At 30.6% G+C, this 21,519-nt stretch overlaps 1 protein-coding gene across 1 annotated transcript in view; it reads right to left on the bottom strand.

Moving 5' to 3' along the window:
* Positions 1–17,524, bottom strand: part of LOC145007148 (protein SABRE-like) — a 43,812-nt gene extending 26,288 nt beyond the window's left edge. The window contains 4 exon segments of the mRNA XM_078966131.1: positions 8,165–8,406; positions 8,836–9,111; positions 9,443–9,554; positions 17,460–17,524. Coding sequence (XP_078822257.1) covers positions 8,165–8,406; positions 8,836–9,111; positions 9,443–9,554; positions 17,460–17,524 — 695 coding nt within the window.
* Between the last annotated feature and the right edge of the window lie 3,995 nt (positions 17,525–21,519).

Genomic DNA, 21,519 nt, shown 5'->3' with positions numbered 1-21,519 from the left:
ACTTAACAAATATTAACATTTCAATTGTGAAGCTTTGGGAATATAACCCCTTATATTTTGTTTTGTTTTGGGTTATTAAACCCATGTATTTATATCCTTTTAGTTTTGTTATTTTGGAGGTTTGATTCAAGTAACATGGATTGTGATCCCTTACTCTAATTGAATCAACTCACTAGGAAAATTCATTGTTTAACTTGTTTTAATGTGTGCTCAGATTGAAAATCTTAGTAGCTATAGAATTTATAGACATTTAGAAGACCCTTGCGGGGAACTTAAAAATTTGTGTTGATACCTATTAATGCTTCGCCTTTTGGAAAAAAAACAATCTTGAATGCTTTTGGAACCAAATTTTTCCCCATTTTATCTTAAAAACTCCAAAACTCTTTATTTTTAAAGTATTCAAACTTGTGTTAAATGATTCTTTAAAAATGGTCGGAGCAAAGGGTGTTTCATAAAATATATTTTGTTGTAATTAGTATGTGTTACAATCAAAAATTGTGATTTTACACATTGATAATGCAAACTTATTAAAAAAAACATTTACTTTGAACCCTATTAAGAGTATAAACAAGGTCCTATATGGTTATAGTCATTTCCTTGTTTAAACTACACATAGTAACCATATAGGTCCATGGGATAACTTGGCCAAAGCTAGTAAGTACAATATATACATTCTAACACTCCCCCTGAAGCTTCCTAGCTTGTTACCATAACAAAATTTCACGAACCATGTAAAGATTTGATGAACATCAGCTAGGTCTCAATCTTTATTTGTATCAAGAGATGGTAGAGCGCGAACAATATTAAGCTTAGTCAAATAAGCAAACGTCTCTTGATAATCAATGCCATAGGATTAGTTAAAGCATTTAGCAACAAGACGAGTTTTAAATCTCTCAATGCTACAATCAACCTTGTGTTTAAAAGAGAAAAAATCACTTACAACCAACTGTTTTCTTTCCAGGTCTATATATTGTTTTTCACCGTAGCATTAATCTCATATTGTACAACTTCTTTACATTGAGAAATAGCCAATGCCTAGTAAATTGAGTGAGGAAATTTGTATGCAATCAACCGTAGAGACGAAGGTCTGATAGGATGGTGACCATATTTTTTAGGACACATAGTTATCAATTAGATGTTTCGTACATGCACAAAATCCTATTCTCAAATTAATAGGTATATCTAAATCATTATTTTGAGCAACATTATCATGGTTAGAGTTACCTGATTGACCATGTTTAGATTCATGGTAGTCCTCCAGATGTGTGATGCGCTTTATGTCTTTTTCGGGTTGTTTCCTTCACATATAGACACAAGTTTATTTTTCTTTGTCCTTTGGTACTTGGCAAGAAGATAGAGTCAAGAATGGAGGATTGGAATATTTTTCCATGACTTAGTTGAGATAAAGGGACTCTCATATGAATACCAGAAGGTTGAGTATGGAAACTTTGATTGGTATGGGAAATTTGATTTGTATCAAAAGATAAAGTATTGGCATTAGGAATAGAGTCCCAAAGATGAGATTCGTTTACATTCTCCCTTTGAAGCTCATATTTGTAGTAAGAATGATTGTCAAAGAAGTAACATCCATAGAATTATATATTTTTTGATTTGCACGAGGATAGCATTTATAACCCTTTTGATGGGAAGAATACCTGATAAAGATACACTTAATATATCGAAGATCTAATATGCTACAACTCTAAGAGAAAAGGGGTACAAATGCAATGGAGACAAAGACTTTAAGATCAAGAAGAATGATGGATTTTATATGAGGAATTAACTCCAAGGCAGCTTGGGATCGAGTTTAAAAGTTAAGAACCCATAAGGGTATTTAGTTTATAAGGTTGGTGGCTGTGAGAACAGCTTCACCACAAAAATGTTTAGGAACTTGAGTAGAAAACATGAGAAATCAAGAAACTTAGAAGAGATGTTGGTTTTTTCTAGGGAAAATGACACAACTGCCCTATTAAGTTTCTAAGCTTTACCCATTTAGCCACTTAACTTATTTTTTGGCTTTATAAAGGAAAGAACACATTTTTATCGGGTCGATTACGTCCTTTTTGACGTATTGAAGGGGTAAACCGGTCACAATTTTGCTACATCATTTATTAATACCATGTGACTATACCCCATAGCCTATTGTCGTCTTCTTCCCTTCCTTATTTCTCAAATAGATACCTGCAACATTAAAACTTATTATCAATACCATCTCCTTCTTTTAATTTTTCCACTCAACCAAATCAATGGACTCACCACCACCAGACTCCGCAACCCAAAAACACTCTTCCTTCTAAACCTAAAACCCCTCTCTCCCTTCACGATCTCCTCGTCCTTTCGCCTTCCCCTTCCAAGAGATCAAAAACCAAACTTGATGTCTCTAAGGAGGTCACCGATGTATATGGGTCTCGTCACCGCTACAATAGCCGATTTTCTAATATCGGTTTAGCTAGAAACACACTAAGACACATATGACGAATGGAAGAGATTCGAGAGGATAAAGATCTAGTTGTTATTGATGAGTACATCGTTGTTAACAACAAACCAAATAAAAGGAGACATAGTGGTAAATCAAAGAAGGAGAAATAGATTTCTTTCTGTTTCATTCCATCCCCAAATAAGAATAAATAAATTTATCTTGCTTCACTTCTTGTTCTGATCTAGGGTTCTATTGATTTGCTTCTCATCTTGATTGTATTGTTATTTCAAGAGGAACCAATGAGGATTACGGTTACACTTTTGATAAAATCAGATTCCTGATAAATGATTTGATAACATGTAATGATGTTGCAAAATCAATCGTCTGTTCTAGGTTCGGTTCACGCTTTTTTTCTTCATATTTGACAATAGACATTAGCTTTAGGTAAGTGAAGCACTTTTACCTCTTTTGAATTTTACAAACTTCAACACCACAAAAAGATTTGATTTTCGTTTTAAGCATGCTTTCTTTAATATCTCATCTGGGTCTACACCTTTGGAATTTCTCAAATTCCATTATCTAAAGGTAATAAAACAAGAGAAACCTTAAGCTTAAAGAAGATGACATTTTAAAAGCTGATGTGCATCATGATCAAACTCTATTTAGTGGAGCCGATAAGTGTGCAAATGGTGTATTTGCCGATGTCGGAGGAGCTAGTACAGTGGCAAATTGAATTGAAGCATGTGTTGACTTTAGAAGTAGTTAACCAGGGAAATTAAGGTCCAAGTTTGAATGTTGACTTGAATGATGTGGCAAATAATGTATATGTGGCAAGGAAACCGGTTAAAACAAGTCTAGGGGTCTAAATAGACAGGTTGCCCACAAGTTCGTTCCCTCATAAAGCCACAAAATAAGTTAAATGGCTAAATGGGTAAACCCGAGAAACTTAATAGGGCATATATGTCATTTTCCCTTTTTTATATCAGTGATTCTATTTTGTTGAGGATTGTCTATATAAGAGCTTAAGTGTAGGATACCATGTTGAGTAAGATAAAGAATAAGAATAGAATTGAAGGATTCTTTGCCATTATCTATCTTGAGCATTTGAATCTTGGTGTGAGATTGAATTTGAATAATAGAATGAAGATTGCTAAAAATTTCACCCACTTCTTATTTGGAATTCATACGATACACCCAAATTAACCTAGTGTGATTGTCCATAAAATATGCTAAACCATTTTTGTCAAATTATAGTCTTGACTCGTGCGGGACCCTACATAGCGCTATGAATTAATAAAAATGGTTTGGAAGGTAAGTGTTTCGAGTATGTTTTACGAGTTAGCAAATTTCACAGCAAAGAGAGTCGGTATGTTTATTAATAAACAACGGGGGAAACATTTTTGACAAATACCATTCAGATAATAGTGACAATAGAGCCACAACATGATATCACTATCTTCATTGGAATGAGAATGGTTATTTAAAGAGAACAAGCCAAATAGTTATGATTTCCAAAGAGTATCATCTTGTAAGAAAGAGGACCATAACATGTCTTAGCATTGCCAGTTATCTTCCCTAAACCTAATTCTTGAAACACATACACACACACACACACACACACACACATATATATATATATATATATATATATATATATATATATATAGGGTAAAGTGAATATACCTAACAACCTTATATAAGCTTAGGTACCTAACCTCATCAAACTATGTCATTTTGCATTAAATTTTCATTGCAATCATCCAAGGTTCTTAAACTTCATCCGTAAACTTGATTTACTTCAAAAAAATTTGGAAATTCATCATTATATTTCTCTTACATCCTTTCATTTGTAGCGGTAGGATATGAAACCCATCAGGTGGTATTCGATAGAAAGACGTGATGCAAAAGAAAGATATTGGTGAAAGTCCAAAGATTTAGGAAGTAATCAAGTTATGGGGTTGAAGTTTAAGAACCTTAGACAATTACAATGTGAATATGATACAAACCAATGTAGTATTATGGAGTTAGGTACCTAAGCTTATATAGGGTTTTTAAGTATATTCACTTTACCCATATATATATATATATATATATATATATATATATATATATATATATATATATATATATATAGCCATAAAATTGAGTTCACATTTTACTTTATGAATAAACAGTAAATTATGTTCCATCTTGGGCACATAAAGAATAGATTTAGGTTAATTTTGACTGAACCCACACCCTAACTTTAGAGAATGTATCATTTGCAATTTTACTATGTGGTGTTTTGGACTTGCATGAAACTGGGAAACAATGCTTGGATCTGTCATATGATTTGATGGTCTTGAATCAAGAATCCAAGGGTTAATATGCCTTCTACTAACCATAAGGATTAATGAATGGTTACCTTTAGTGGTCAACAACCCTATATCAACCCTATACCTAGGAGTGATGTTTGGTTGAACAGACTGCTTAGGATTTTCTAAAGTGTCTTTAATTGTTCTTTGGTGAAAGTAGATGAAATGGATGTGTCCCCTTTTCCTTTGGCAACAATACTTGAAGGTGTAACAACCACATTCCCATGAGTTTCTTTGTCTTTCCATGATTTTGGTTTCCAATCGGCAGGTGTTCCATGAAGTTTCCAACATGTTTCTTCTTAAAGTCTAGATTTACGACAATGTTTGTCATGGTGATCTCTTTTGTTGTCCTCATGGTAGCAAGAGAAGAAGAATGAAGAATCTTGAGTGGATGGATTACAAGCTTCAGGGGCGGCGACTCAACTAGTTAGGGGCTCTAAGCGAACCAAAAATATGGGGCCCTTTGTCTTTACTATACTTAATGTTATAAACTCTCATCCTTTAACCTTAATTGGCTAACCCTAATAGAGTATTAAATAATAGAAAATTGGGAACATATATTGATACAGTTGAGGATTTGAACAATCAAGAAATGAGAAGGAAGAATAGAAGATAAATGAAAATTCAGTTTTTAAGAATCAAGATCATTTCACTCATGTGTCCTACCGCATGCGTTTCGCTCTGTCGCTCAATATGATTGTCGATTGAAATTGTGGATTGTGGCCTATTGAACAATAAGACAATTACTAATGGACTAATTCAATAATTGAGATTTGAGATATATTAGGTTAAATTTGGACAAGATGGGGCCCTTTAGAATTGGGGGTCCCTAAGTGCTAGCTTAAAATTTCACAAGGTTGAAGCATGACCTTGTTCCCACTCTCTTCGTGTGTTAAACCTCTGAGAATGCTTCCTTGACATGAAAAAGAGGCTTGATACTCATGATCTTGCTCCTAACTGCCTCAAGTTCTTTATTGAGTACATGAAAGAAACTTGAAATTTCTGATTTTCTCAACAATATTCTGGTATAGAATAGTGTTAGCAGTACACTTCCAGGGATGGTTTTCAAATAGATCTAATTGTTGCCAATACCATGAGATTGCCTTTGCCACCAACCATGAGATTTGTTAAAGGTAAAAAAAGAATACAACATAGATTGCTAGAAAATATGAAGATGAATGTGAAAAAGAGGCTTTAAAGCTGTGATACCCTGAAGCTTTTAGTATGAGTTGATGATATATTCACTAGAGGAAACATGCATATTTCTTGGCTAATAATAGAGAATATCCTAGCTATATAATCAATCCTAATTCATGTAAATCATAGATTCTACCTATAATTAAGGGATTTACAATAATGAAGGCTATTCTTTAATTAGTACATCACAAAAAAAAAAACAAGTGTTACCGAAAATCCAAGGTTCAATACGAAACTATGCTTTTGTGGGAAATAATATATGACAAGGACTCTCACCATTTAGAGCAGAACAGGGCATTGGTTAATCAATAAACATAATGTGAAAATTGTATTTTTCCTAAAATTGTTTTGATAAATTCATATAAAAGAGAAGTGCTCCAGTAGTTTCAAGATATCTTAATCTAGTTGTAGACTGATGGCCCCCAAACATCAGAAGGAACCAACTCAAATAGAGAATTAGCTCTTTTATCGACTGTAGGTGAACTCAAATGATAATATATGGAAAAGCAACACAACTTGCAATTTATAGAAGGCAAAACATGAAATACAGGACACAGTTTCTGCAATGCGTTAAAGAGGATGATCTTATCAACAAGGGTCTTCAAAAGGGTGACAATGCTTGAAGAAGTACAACACCCCAGTAGTAGTTTGGTATCTAAGATATATACAGACTTCTATATTCATGTCCTATACCAATAATCTTTTTCTTTAAAAGATCATAAAAGCATTAATGCGAAAAGAATGAGATAAAACCGTTTATAGAACGATTGATTTGACTCACATGTGTGATGGTAAATGAGAAATTGGGGAGAGTAAGGATCGATTTTAAAAGTTAATGAGGGTGTTAAATTAATGGTGTCAGCACCAAGAAATTTAGAGGTAGATCACTTTGCTAAAGTGATCTTAGATACGTTGGAATAAGATTCAATGTTGGATAAGAGCATAGGATTACCTTTCATGTGATATTTGGCACTCGTATCTATGACTCAACTAGTGGAACAAGAAAGAAGAGAAGTACTTGGATAACTTGACTGATAAAGCAAGCAATAGACAGAGACTAAGACATCATATTTTCTTCATACGGAAGAAATTGTGTGTATTTAATGGCAGAAAGTGTAAACGAGGTATATTAGTAGTACCAACATGGGCTGAAAAAGGATTTTGATTCTCAAACTTCCACTGCAACTTTCCACAATTTTGTTCTCTATTCATGGTTCATTGGCAAAATTAACAAAAAACTAACCCTATGTCTTAACTTGCACTTGGGTTGTAGATTTTACCATAACAAGGATTTGATCCATACCAAAAAGTTCACTATGAGACTCCACAGTCATAGGAAGAGTGTGGTTATTATTGGTACGAGCTACGAAGAATTCAATCAAACACTCGTGCAAAGAAGACGGTTTAGAGTCAATAGCAACTAAGAAAATCAATCAACCATCTTCTCCCTTTGGGATTGTTGAATTCGTGTGTTAGAGTTTGTGTGGTTAGTGGGTAGATCTTCTGTCAAATGACCATTTTTTGAATGCCTCTTAAAGTACATTCTTGATTATCTTGTACATTCCAAGTAATTAGAGTCGTTCAATTTTTTCACCTAGTGATCCTGAAATCCATCAGAATCACGTCAGCCATAACCAAATTCTTGAACTCACCATCTGTGAAGGCTAGAGAAGAGACTATGTTGATGAGGGAGAATAGAAAAAGAAAACAAAACAACATTCTCTCGTATTCATTCGAAAATAAAAAAGAAAAAAGTTGCTCATCAGGGAAGCGGGAAAACAAGAAAGCTAACCCTAATTACACACTTTGACACCGTGTAACAACAATAAGAGATAAAAGGTCAAATTATCGAATAACAGGTAAAATATGTGCCTATATGTGGAGTCTAAATTAGGAAGGATTCCTAAGATCGATCTCCTACAATCTGGCTAATTATGACTTGTTATACTTTGTAAAATCTACCTATGTATAACATTTTCCTTTTTTTCTTATTAGGACTTATACTTTGTAATATTTACCCACCTATACTAGTGATGATTATTTTGTATTTCGATGATGGGGCAGATTTTACCAAGTACAATGCTATAGTAGAAAGATGAAAGTAGGATGCTATAACAAACACCTTAATAAAAGTACATTGCTATTTTCTAGCATTTTCCTATATGTGAAATTGATAAACATAGAAGAAACAAACCTGTGAGGGCCAAACTCAAACAAGAGACCAAATTCTTCACAAATAAAATGAGCAGAGGATTTGTGCATCGTGGATCCATCCCCTGCACATAAGCTTTCACTGCCCTTGGAGCAAGATATATTATCACCCAGATGGATAACAATAGGCAACATTTGCAACTTTAGATACACGGAGGGCTTGGAACCTGGATCTTTAGACAAATCAAGCCCCACATCTTTAATCTCTAGAGATGCTTTTGGTGTCTGCCAAAAATTCGTGAAAAGATAAACTGCAACTGTTTTATAAACTAAAAATGGCTTGATTGATTAACATGAAACTAAAACAAACAAACAAACATATGTGTGTGTATATATATATATATATATATATATATATATATATATATATATATATATATATATGTCGAGAACTAATGGCAATCATCACACACCATAACAAGGACACTGAAACCCCAACTAATGACATAATAGTTACCAAGTAAAATGCCCCCTCACTAGAGATATTTTTTCAAGCTTGCTGTAACATTTGTTAAGGATGTCGTAGTGGTTAAGATATAGTTAAAAGTATAACCTTCACTAGTGGTCAACAATTCAAAATCGCAATAATTTGTTGACGGTGGTTCAACAAGCAAGAATGAAAAGAAAAGAAAATAGATGCATCAAACTTCTTACCTTCACAACCAAGTCTCTCACAGAAAGAGAAAAGAATCTTGCCACGTTAGCAATAACCTTCAACTTTTTGCCTGGTTTGCTGCTTCCAGAAGAAGTCTTTGGTCTGCGTGATTTCGTTGTCTTTGAGGTTTTTTCTGCAGTCCTTGTAACAACTTCTATTTCGCTTATCACGAACAGCAGTTTTGGGTCCCTAGAAATAAAAGCACCCCCCAGTTTAACCAAGGATTTCCGTAAGCTAAGTTTGATTTCACCAATCGAAACGGATTCAACAGCGCCCTGTAAATTTCCAACCATGAACACGCTATCATACAATCCAACTTTTCTATCATCTCAACAATCTACCTACCTCATCATACTTATAATAGATACATAATTAATGTAAAATGTTTGAAAAAAGATGTTACGTTCATTGTGACTGGCTTATACAATTATTCGTACAACAACTTCAGATCGTTCAAGAATGAGCATGTAAACCAAATAATGAAGATTTAGATCATTTCATACTAAATTTAAAACCCTCCAGAAGAAAAAATCTCAAAAAAAATATGAAAATAAACATAGAGCAAAACAAACTAAATAAACCAACTTAAACGAAAAAAATGAGTACCCTTTCAAACTTGATCCTAACATCCCTCAAACATCTCCATCCACTAATTCTAAATCCCACGGATGCTTTCAGGACCCGGCTCAAAATCGAAGAAACTAACCTGGCAGTAAATCTGAAAAAGATATATATATATATAGTAAGTCTTCTGAAACTTGTAATTATAGCAGATAGGGTGATGTAATTATGATAAAACTTTGATGACAAAACAGTTAAGCATGATCAAATGTTCGAAAGGGAACTACTTCTTAAGATGCAACACATTATTCCTTACAGGAAATCATTTACAACAATTGCTATTAAAGTTCAAAAGACACAAAATTCACAAATCGATATTGATATATGTGCGTGATTAAGCCATAAAAAGACATGCATTTGCAGTATTTGCAACAGGTAACTAAAACATGTGTAAACATTTTTGCATGAAAAAAGGGAACTACTTCTTACTTTAAAATCTTACACAAAGAAGATACGCTTTGTCTATACGAAGGACCCCTTTTTATTAGTTTTATTCAACCTATTAATAAGATTAACTTCTATGTTCACAAGTAATATATATATATATATATATATATATATATATATATATATATATATATATATATATATATATATATATATATCTTATTCTAATAAATAAATAACTTTATTCTCTTATTGACAAATATCAGAATATTAAAAATCCTTATTAGTATTATATGTTACCTATTATGTTATATGTTAACCTATTAATTATCTATTTTAAATTTTAAATTTTAAAATTTTCACTCTAATCACATTAAATTAATAATTAATTCTTCATTTCAAATTTTAAAATTTAAATTTAACACTCTAGTTACAATAAATGAATAACATTAGAATAAAAAATAAAATAAAATTAACATACATTATAAGGTGATATAATTTATTTATTTATTTAAATCAATGCTTATAATTTTATATAACTAAAAAATATCTCTTAATTAATAATTTACTTAAAATAATTTATTTGAAATAACTGATTAATAAGTAATAAGTTTAAGTTTTTTTACAATGAAAGTTTAATTTTATAACAATGATTCTTACGGGTTATAATCTAATCTTATAATACACACACACACACATATATATATATATATATATATATATATATATATATATATATATATATATATAAATACCATAAAGCCTAATAAAGGCTAATGTACAAGTATCTATCTTAAAAAGTTGTCTTAAAAACAACTAATAAAGCCTAATGTACAGTTTTCTATGTGTACAACTGTCTAGATCACAGGGTGTTCATAGTCTCTTATGCAATTGATTTGTTTCACAAATATTCAATTCTAAAAACCCTAACCCCCCCCCCCCACCCCCACCATCATCTCCCACTACCTTCACCACTATCGTTCCCTTCCCTTCTTATGTGGCCTCTCCTATCCCTAAACCACCGCACTCTGACCTCTCTGCCAAAAACACTGCAACAACCACCGCTTTCCACAAACTGACGCTACTCTTACTCTCCAAGATATGCCCCAAAAACATAGGTACGTTCCTTCTAAAATCCCTAGATATGAGCTTTTGTTTTGATTTTGGTTTGCGTTTTGTAGTTGATATCCGATCTTTACTAATGTGTTTTTGTTTTTTTTTTTTTATTTTATTTTATTTTTATTTTATTGATTCTTTTATGCTCTTTGAGACAAGATGAAGATTTGATGATATAAAGTTTGTATGTATATAACCATCATTGATTTTCTGTTTCAGGATAAAGATCTAGATCCGTATTTTTTTTTTTTTTTTAAATTTTATTTTTGCTTTAGATTTTTTACCATATTTTCATGTGTTTGTAGATGAGTCTTACGGTGTTGAAATTCTGCATCTATATCTAAAATCGCCTTCATTGTCTTTCTACATCACCGTCTATTTCTCTCCACCATCACACCTAAGCAATCGCCATAGATTCTGCTCGTAGATCTGCTTGTGTATATGGATCGGGACCTAAGAAAAAGAAATAACCATTGAATAGCGACGTCCATTCCACCATTGTTGTACGATGGCGTCATCACCACTTTTTGTTCATCGATGGGGGTCAATCGAGTTCATATATATATATATATATATATATATATATATATATATATATATATATATAGAGAGAGAGAGAGAGAGAGAGAGAGAGGAGAGTTCAATTGAGAAAAAAAAAATTGGGAATGGGTAAATCATTCTCAGTTATGTATTTGAGATTAAAGATTATTAACATATTTACATACAAGTTTACTACCGTATCTTTTTATGTTTAAATTAAATGAGTGACTAAGAATGATTCTTTTATTCCCAACTTTTTTATTTTTTTTTATTTTCTCAATTGAACTTATCTCTTTCTCTCTCTCTCTCTCTCTATATATATATATATATATATATATATATATATATATATATATATATATATATATATATATATATATATATATATATATATATATATATATATATATATATATATATATATATACATACAGAGAGAGAGAGAGAGGCTATTAATGATCCAGTTTTGTAGATCTTTTTGTTTATATGTGTATGTTTGGGTATAATCTGATATAGATATTGGGTGCACGTATAAATCTGATGAATGTTTGTCCATTTATAAAACTGATGTTTTCCTATGTGTGATCCGTTCTTTTTCCTGAATGAATGTATAATTTGGTATAGATCATATGTAAATATTAATCTCATAAAGGTGTGTGCACTTATAGAACTGTTGTTTTTTTTGTCTCTATGAACTTATAAGACTGCTTTTTGTCTTTGTGAACTTATACAACTTTTTTTTTTATGTTGAATATTATATAGATCTTGTTTGTACGTATAAATCTGATACATGTGTGTGCATTTATAAAACTAATGTTTCTCTTTGTGTGATGCATGTTTTTTCTTTCTTATGCTAGAATTCCCGACTTGCTTCATTTCTCCAATGAATCTGAAGCATTGAGTTTGTTTTGGATTGTTTTAGTCATTAGGTTGAATTTTATGGGTTTTAGAGATAATATTTTTTTCCTTTCATTTTTTACTCCACTTTTGTATGATTCAGACGTAAAAACAACATGCTTAATATATATTTCCTAAATTTCATAATTTTTTATATGTAGATCTAGGTGATTTTGATTTTTATAGATATTTAGTATTTCAAAATTGCAATATACAATGATAGTTGTGAATGCTTTCATGAAAAGAATGTTCAATAGGAAAAGTTAGTAAACACTAAAAAAAGAAGTATGGTTTGTAGAAAAGATGTATTAATCAACCAAAATATATAGGTTTTTTAATTTAACAAAACAACTGATTACTTGACTGTCTTTCTTCACACATTGATTTTCTTTTTGTTACTATTAAAAATTGAAAATACCATATTTGTTAGAACAATTTAACTAAAAGTTATAATAGTTAAAATTTTCAACAATACAAATATTATAAGTGATTGTTTAGTTTACATTCTTATAACTTAATAAAACATATTACTTTATTTTTATATTTCAAGAAATAACATAATCATTTTTTAAATATAAACGTAATTGATAAATTTGAATAAGGTACAATGCCATCTTATTTAAGTGACTATTGATCCGATAGTTTTATTTCACTTTTATACAAAAAATTTACTAATGAACTAATCTATTTTATTTTATTCATGTTTTTCTATCTTGAAATTTATTTAGTTTTTTTTAACAATACCATGATTAAGAGAATTTATTTAGTCAAACTTTATTTACATGTCTAATTTGGTTACCTCTCATTGTTTAAGATGTTTTTTGTGCATATAGCCCACTTATTATTATTTTCAAATAAATACTGATTTAAAACAAATTAAATAAAAACTAAACAACTAACTGCAACTCTTTAAAATTCACAAAAATTGTCAATTTTTTTTTAGATAATTAATAGAACAAATTGCATAAAACCAACAAATTTTGATTTATATTGGATTGAAGAAACAACCTTTGTTTTTTTTTTATAATAAAAATAACAAAATTTTAAAATAACGATTTGGTATTAAAATGACATAAGTACCATTATACATAAAAATATAAAACTAATCATTAGGGGAATTTATATTGTAGGGCTTTGTTTTCATTTAAAATCATTTTTAGTATGAAATAAAAAAAAAACCATTTACAATTATATATATATATATATATATATATATATATATATATATATATATATATATATATATATATATTAATAATTGTTTTTTTTATAGATTCATTACATATTCTTTGGAATATGATATTTTCCCAAAAGAAAATTAATCGTCATATAGAAAATAACACTGAAATCTAAACTATTTATTGTGTGCTAAAGGAAACTAATTGTCAATCGAACATATTCACGGATCCTGCATTGAAGATCATTGCACATACTTTTACATTTAATATAATCGTAAAATAAAACCAAAGAAATAGATAACACATGATAGGAAACTATTTCACTCCTGCATCTAACTACCTAGTTCGAAACTATTCGTCGGAAGAAACTTTCTGGCACAAAACATCTTGCTAAAAGGTTGAAACGAACTCAGTTGAAAAGAAAACTAATCGTTGTATGAAACTATCTGCCAAAGTGAGCTATCTGGTGCCGTTGCATCACGCGGGCACCCTACTAGTGTGTGTGTGTGTGTGTGTCTATATATATATATATATATATATATATATATATATATATATATATATATATATATATATATATGTGATGTGTAACACCACTTACCCTAATACTCTTTTAGCTAGCAGTGCCGTTAAGTCCCTAATTGGTTATAAGGGGGGGGGGGGGGGGGGGGGGACTGAATAGAAGAGGTTATACTATGTTTAGCACGCATTGGACTACAACACAACGGGAACATACGCCAATAAGACTAAAACTGCATTTTTTTTGTACAAATGAAGGTGATGTCCAGACTTGAATCGATTCACTCCACCTTATCATTGAGGCAAGCTAGCATGAACGGACACAACGTTCTCCATGTGAGTGTTACTATTAGTGTACTTTATCGCTTGGGACATATCAAAATCACACTTGATTTCCCATGTTGCAGCTCTATCTAATTAGTGGATGTAATCAAACTGGTTTCTATAGAAATATTGATTATTTTACAACAAATAAAAGCACCTATAATATGAATTATCTGATTACCAGTTTTCAATAATCTTAATGAACTTCCTAATGTAAGATTTTAGTAGGAGTGATGCGATAGTCAAATCACAAATGCAGTTGATCGTATCTCATTAACGCAAATTTCAAAACGTCTATATAGCAATAACATAATCAATGGCAATAACAATTATTTCAAACTAAAAACAAAAGTATCAGGCTAAAATAGGGAGATATATGTTTAATTTAGATACTCACAGTACTATGAGCCATATGTTGAACGATACAAAGAGGAACGTGAACAGGAATTTTACCGGTGACATTTTCTTGCAAAAAGAATCTCCTTTTTATGTACAAATTTTCATTCAGCTCTTGTTGAAAAACACCAGACTCAGTGAAAAGCACTCAATCATTTTCACCTCTTTAAAACGCTAAATCGAATCGAAAACTTCTTTGACAAATAAATCATAAAGCTTTTCACTCAATCATTTTCACCTCTTTAAAACGCTAAATCGAATCGAAAACTTCTTTGACAAATAAATCATAAAGCCCAGGATGATGATGGGGAAAAGAAGATAGGTAAGAAGATAATTATGGGGGAAGTGGAACATGTCAAAATGTAAGATCTTAAGGAGAAAGAGAAAGATCAAAGAATGTTGAAATCCATGAAATGATGAGAGATGATAGAGTGTAATTTGAGAGCCAATATTTTGCTTTTCGTTTATCGGAGATGTTGGCAACGATCGTAGGTGTTCTTGAGGTAAACTCCAATCAAAGTTCTCCCCCGAGAGTATGGCTCTTTTACAATACTAGTCCCTAGAGTTTCAATTACCACAATTTAGCTTTATGTTTGAAGTTTTGTGATAAATTGGTCATTTCATAATGAGGCCAAATTGGTCTATTTGTCATACTAGTCATTTACCCGTGCTAAGCGACAAGTATGAATAAAATTTTCAGAAATTAATTTCTAAAAGCGTTTAATTCTTTTGCGGAAAAAATATTACTTTAAAGAAGGTAACATAAAAGGAAAAGTAATACTTTAAAATATAAATAATTATTGAAGATCTATAATCAAAATTTTTTTCTAAATGTAAAACAATTATTATCATAACTCAGAGTATATCATATATCAGAGTATATCACGACATATATTCTCTAAATCATGTTTATACTAAAAAACTAACTAATGAGGGCATTTTGTTATTTTTTTCAAACAATTACGTATGATTGTATAAAGTAAAATTAAAAAAAAAAAAAAAAAACAGACTAGTTATTCAAAGATATTTATGAAAATAGAATCGTTGAGATATTAGTTTGTGAAACTCTTAAATAAATGTTGAAGTAGAACAACTTATATCACTATTTACAATGAAGTGTCATAATATACTCTAGAGTCTAGTCTTAAAGTCATAGCTAGCTGCATACCTTTATGATTTTCCCTGGTCACATCAAAAGTCCATATCATCATCTTTTGAATTTAAAAATCACTTCTAAAATTATTCATATTATATCTCTTCCTTTCATTTCAATATACATTCATTTTATAATTTTAATAATTATTTTGTTAGATAAAACATTACTTTATATTAAACTACTGTTTTATTTAAACTCTAACTCATATTATGATCTTAATTAAAATCCATAACACTAACACTGTGTTTTCCATTAGAAAACAATAAAGAAAAATATATTTATTTAGTAATTTAACATTCTCCACTTTTAGTAAAGATAAATGTATCTTATCTAATTCCTATAATAATTAGGACTCCCTATAATAATTATTATAATAATTATCATAACGTCAAAAATGTATTCCACTTTTAGTAAAGAAAAATACCAATATTTCTTGATTAATTATGAGATATTTAATCAAAATATTATTATAAAACACTATGTCTATTATATTAAGTTAAATTTTCACATATTATTTAATTAATAGAATAAAAACAAATTTGTTATTGATTAAGAAAAAGAAATAACCACTAATCTGCTTGTGTATATGAAATTGGAACTAAGAAAAAGAAATGACCACCGAATAACGACGATCATTCCATCATTGTTGTACGATGACATCATCACCACTTTCTGTTCATCGATGCGGGTAAATCGAGTTCTTGTATATATATATTTTTTGGCTATTGATGATCGTCAGTTTTGTAGATCATTTTGTGATGCCGACCTGACATGTTTCTTGGTAGGAGTATCATGAAGCTAAGAATTAGAGATGTATTCAAGACACTCCCCAAAAAGGGAATTGATCTATGGTAGATCGCTTACCCTACTACTCTTTCAGCTAGTAGTTCCCTTAAGCGCCCAATTTGTTATAATGGAGGCGACTTAATAGAAGAGGTTGTACTATTTTTAACATGTGTTCGACTATGATGGGAACCGATGTCAATGAGACTAAAACTGCATTATTTTGTCCCAAGGAAGGTGATGTCCAGACTTGAATGGATTCACTCCTCCTTATCATTGAGGCAAGCTAGCATGAACGGACTCAATGTTCTCCATGTGACTATTACTATTAGTGTACTTTGTCACTTGGGACGTATCAGCATCACACTTGACTTCCTATTTTGCAGTTTCTATCTAATTAGTGGATGTAATCAAAGTGTTTTCTATTGAAATATTGATTATTGTACAACAAATAAAAGCACCTATAATATGAATTATCCTATTATCAGTTTCCAATAATCTTAATGAACTTCCCAATGTAAAATTTTAGTAGGAATGAAGCAATAGTATTGTCAAATCACAAATGCGGTTGATTGTATCTCATTAACGTAAATTTCAAGTTGTCCATACAACAATAACATAATCAATGGCAATAACAATTACTTCAAACGAAACACAAAAATATCAGGTTAAAATAGGGAGATGTATGTTTAATTTAGATACTCACAGTAATATAAGCCATATGCTGACCGATACGAAGAGGAACGTGAATAGGAATTTGACCGGAGACATTTTCTTGCAAAATAATCTCCTTTTTATGTAAAAATTTCCATTCACTTCTTGTTGAAAAACATCGGATTCAGTGCAAAGCACTCCATTATTTTCACCTCTTTAAAACGCTAAAACCGAATCAAAAATTGTTTTTACAAATAAATCATAAAGCCCAGGATGATGATGGGGAAAAGAAGACAAGTAAGAAGATAATTCATGGGGAAGTGGAACATGTCAAAATGTAAGATCTGAAGGAGAAAGAGAGAGATCAATGAATGTTAAGATCCATGAAATGCGAAGAGATAATTGAGTGTAATTTGAGAGCAAAAATTTTGCTTTTCGTTTATGAGAGATGTTGGCAACAATCGCGGGTGTTTTTGAGGTAAACTCCAATCGAAGTTCCCCCCCGAGAGTATGGCTGCATTCCAATACTAGTCCCTAGAGTTTCAATTGCTATAGTTAAGCTTTCTATTTAAACTTTTTTATTTTTTTTTTTATTTTTTATAAATTGATCATTTATTAATGAGGTCAAATTCTTCTGTTATCATACAAGCTGTTTACCCGTACTAAGCGACGGGTGTGAATAATTTTTTCAAAAATTAATTTCTACAAGTATTTAGTTATTTTGCAGAAATAGTATTACTTTAAAGTACGTAGCATACAAGGAAAAATATTACTTTAAAATTTAAATAATTATTAAAGATCTATAATATTTTTTTTATAAATATAAATAACTATTATCATGACTTAGAGTAAAACATATATTACGACATATATTCTTTAAATCATGTTTATATTAAAAAACTAAATAATGAAGGCCATAATTTTACTTTTTTTTTCAAACTTTTACGTTTTGTCATATGTAACTATGATGATTGTATAAAGTAAAACTTGAAAAAAACAGGAGAATTATTTAAAAACATTTATGTAAATAGAAGGGTTGAAAAACAAGTTTATAAAACTCTTAAATGAATGTGGAAATAGAAGAGTCTATATTACTATTTATAATGAAGTTTCATAATATACTCTAGGCCTAAAGTCATAGTTATTTAGGTGCATACCTAATTTGCCCTAGACACATCAAAAGTCCATATCATCATCTTTTGAATTTAAAAATTACTTTCAAAATTATATATATATATATATATATATATATATATATATATATATATATATATATATATATATATATATATATTAAATTTGTTCACCCTTTAGGAACACTAAACTACCTAAGGGGTTGCCACAATTGGTCCTCAGATTTTAGGCCATGTTGCAATGTAGGAGTGCTTTTCTTTTGGGGTTATTTTATAAATTGGTATTTATTAATAAGGTCAAATTGATCTATTATCATACTAGCTGTTTACCCGTACTAAGCGACGGGTGTGAATAATTTTTTCAAAAATTAATTTCTACAAGTATTTAGTTATTTTGCAGAAACAGTATTACTTTAAAGAACGTAGCATACAAGGAAAAATATTACTTTAAAATTTAAATAATTATTAAAGATCTATAATCAATTTTTTTTATAAATATAAACAACTATTATCATGACTCAGAGTAAAACATATATCACGACATATATTCTTTAAATCATGTTTATATTAAAAAACTAAATAATGAAGGCTATATTTTTATTTTTTTTTCAAACTTTTACGTTTTATCATATATAACTATGATGATTGTATAAAGTAAAACTTTAAACTATAACTATGATGATTGTATAAAGTAAAACTTTAAAAAACAGAAGAGTTATTCAAAAACATTTATGTAAATAGAAGGGTTGAAAAATAAGTCTATAAAATTCTTAAATGAATGTCGGAGTAGAAGAGTCCATATTACTATTTATAATGAAGTTTCATAATATACTCTAGGCCTAAAGTCATAGTTATTTAGCTGCATACCTGATTTGCCCTAGACACATCAAAAGTCCTTATTATCATTTTTTGAATTTAAAAATTACTTTCAAATATATATATATATATATATATATATATATATATATATATATATATATATATATATATATATATATATATATTAAATTTGTGCACCCTTTAGGAACACTAAACTGCGTAAGGGGTTGCCACAATTGGTCCTCGGATTTTAGGCCATGTTGCAATGTTGGAGTGCTTTTCTTTTGGGGTTATTTTATGTAAAATATGATATTGTTTGTACACGTGTCATCAAGCGTCCATGGTATGAGACAGTATTTCATGTTTATCTGTCTTTCTTGGCTATCTTCCGTCTTCCGGGGTGTTTGTTTTTCCTTTAAAATCAACTTTTTGACTTTTAACTTTTCCAAAAAGTTAGAAAAGTCAAAAAGTTGTTTGGCAAGTGGAAAAGGACTTTTAAAACCAACTTTACCAAAGCATAAAAACTAGCATTTGCAAAAGTCACACATCCGTGACTTTTTGTATCTTTTTGAACTTTTGAGGCTGGAAAAGCAAAAGAAATCCCAAACACTTTATAAACAAAATCTTTTGGAAAAAGGTCTTTTACAAAATGTTCTTTTAAAAAATGACTTTTCCTGTTGAAAAGGAATCCCAAAAACCCCCTTCGTCTCTGTTTTCTTCCTTTTGTCTCTTCTTCTCATCTCAGCTTTCCTCGTGCTTACTGACCCTATGGACCAACGATCACACCCGACTCACTTCCGGTTAAAAGTCATCACCTCCTGCGTTTCACCTACATCAACTGTCGGCTTCAACTTCCCATCGATTTGCAACCATCCAGGTATGTAACCGAATTGATGATTGTTCCCAACTTCCAAATTTTTAGCATCACAGTTGATTACAGTTTTTATTGCTCCAGAAACACATGTGCTTATCTTCAGTGATTCCAGTTAAAGTCGTTGCGTCCTGCAACATGATGGGATTTCATTTGGGTTTATAACACCTCAAAACGCCTCACCAACAAGTTGGTGATGTGATGGTTCGTTTTTCAGTGCTAGTCGTCGTGGGTTAACTGTTACTTATTGTAGGCTTTCTCAACAAAGAGAACGCAAATTAGATTTTCATCGGCTGCTTTAGGAGGAGAAACTACTCTAAGTTTGAGCTTCATGTCATCTAGAGCAAAAAACTAAGATTTCGTAGGTTTCTTCGTTGCCATTTTTCTATTACTCTAATCATGCTACTTGTTTCTATAAGGCTCTACTTAACTGATGTTATGTTTTACTTGATATATGTGGTGTGTTTTGATGCACTTTGTCCCTACAATGCCTCTAATTGTGAAACAGAGGAAGGTTAACTTGAAAATTCATTGAACCTTCAGTTGCACACCAAGTGTTTGAGCATTTGCTTGAGTGAGCCTTCTAATCTTGATTACCTTTGTAACAACAATCTTTTATACTATTTATACGTACTTATACTTCACAAAAGTTTCTCAAAGAATGAAGACTTTACGTTGAGTCCTTTGGGCATTGTTAATGGTTATGATGAGATGAGGACATGTTTTCCCATATTTAGCATTTTTCAACTTGATTGATCACAGGGGAATTAAGTGGATTTAGGATATTATTTTTACCCTTTCCTTGGAATAGCGTTAAATCCATTTATTTGGGGCTTTCTTCTTAATGTCAAATTCATGTCAGGTTTAGAGACATGAATTTTATTAAACACATGCCTGGTTAAAGTGATTATGATGCTTTTATTAACTTAAAGTTTCAACGCATCAATACATCATGTTACCGTTATAGCATGCCTAAGTGTCTATTCAAGGTCTTACATAATATATGTGGATATTTGAATATTGAAATGAGATTTAGCATGTGCATGACAAACTATTGTTAACTTATGTTCTTCTCTTCTTCAAATATCCAAGTCACAAATCTTCAATTTTTAACTTATATCTCTGAATTTTCAGTGTCACCGAATGATATGGGGACTTACTTGCTAGATAAACCTTGGTGGATGTTGATGATGTAAGTGGTAATTGTTTTTTATTATTTTACATCTAACATTTAAACATATGATTATAAGCATGAACTCAAAAAAAACTTTCGCTAACACATTTTTTAC

The sequence above is a fragment of the Lactuca saligna genome, chromosome 7 (assembly GCF_052625555.1).
Source record: "Lactuca saligna cultivar CGN05327 chromosome 7, ASM5262555v1, whole genome shotgun sequence".
Classification (NCBI taxonomy): Eukaryota; Viridiplantae; Streptophyta; class Magnoliopsida; order Asterales; family Asteraceae; genus Lactuca; species Lactuca saligna.
This window is presented reverse-complemented; position numbering and strand designations above follow the sequence as displayed.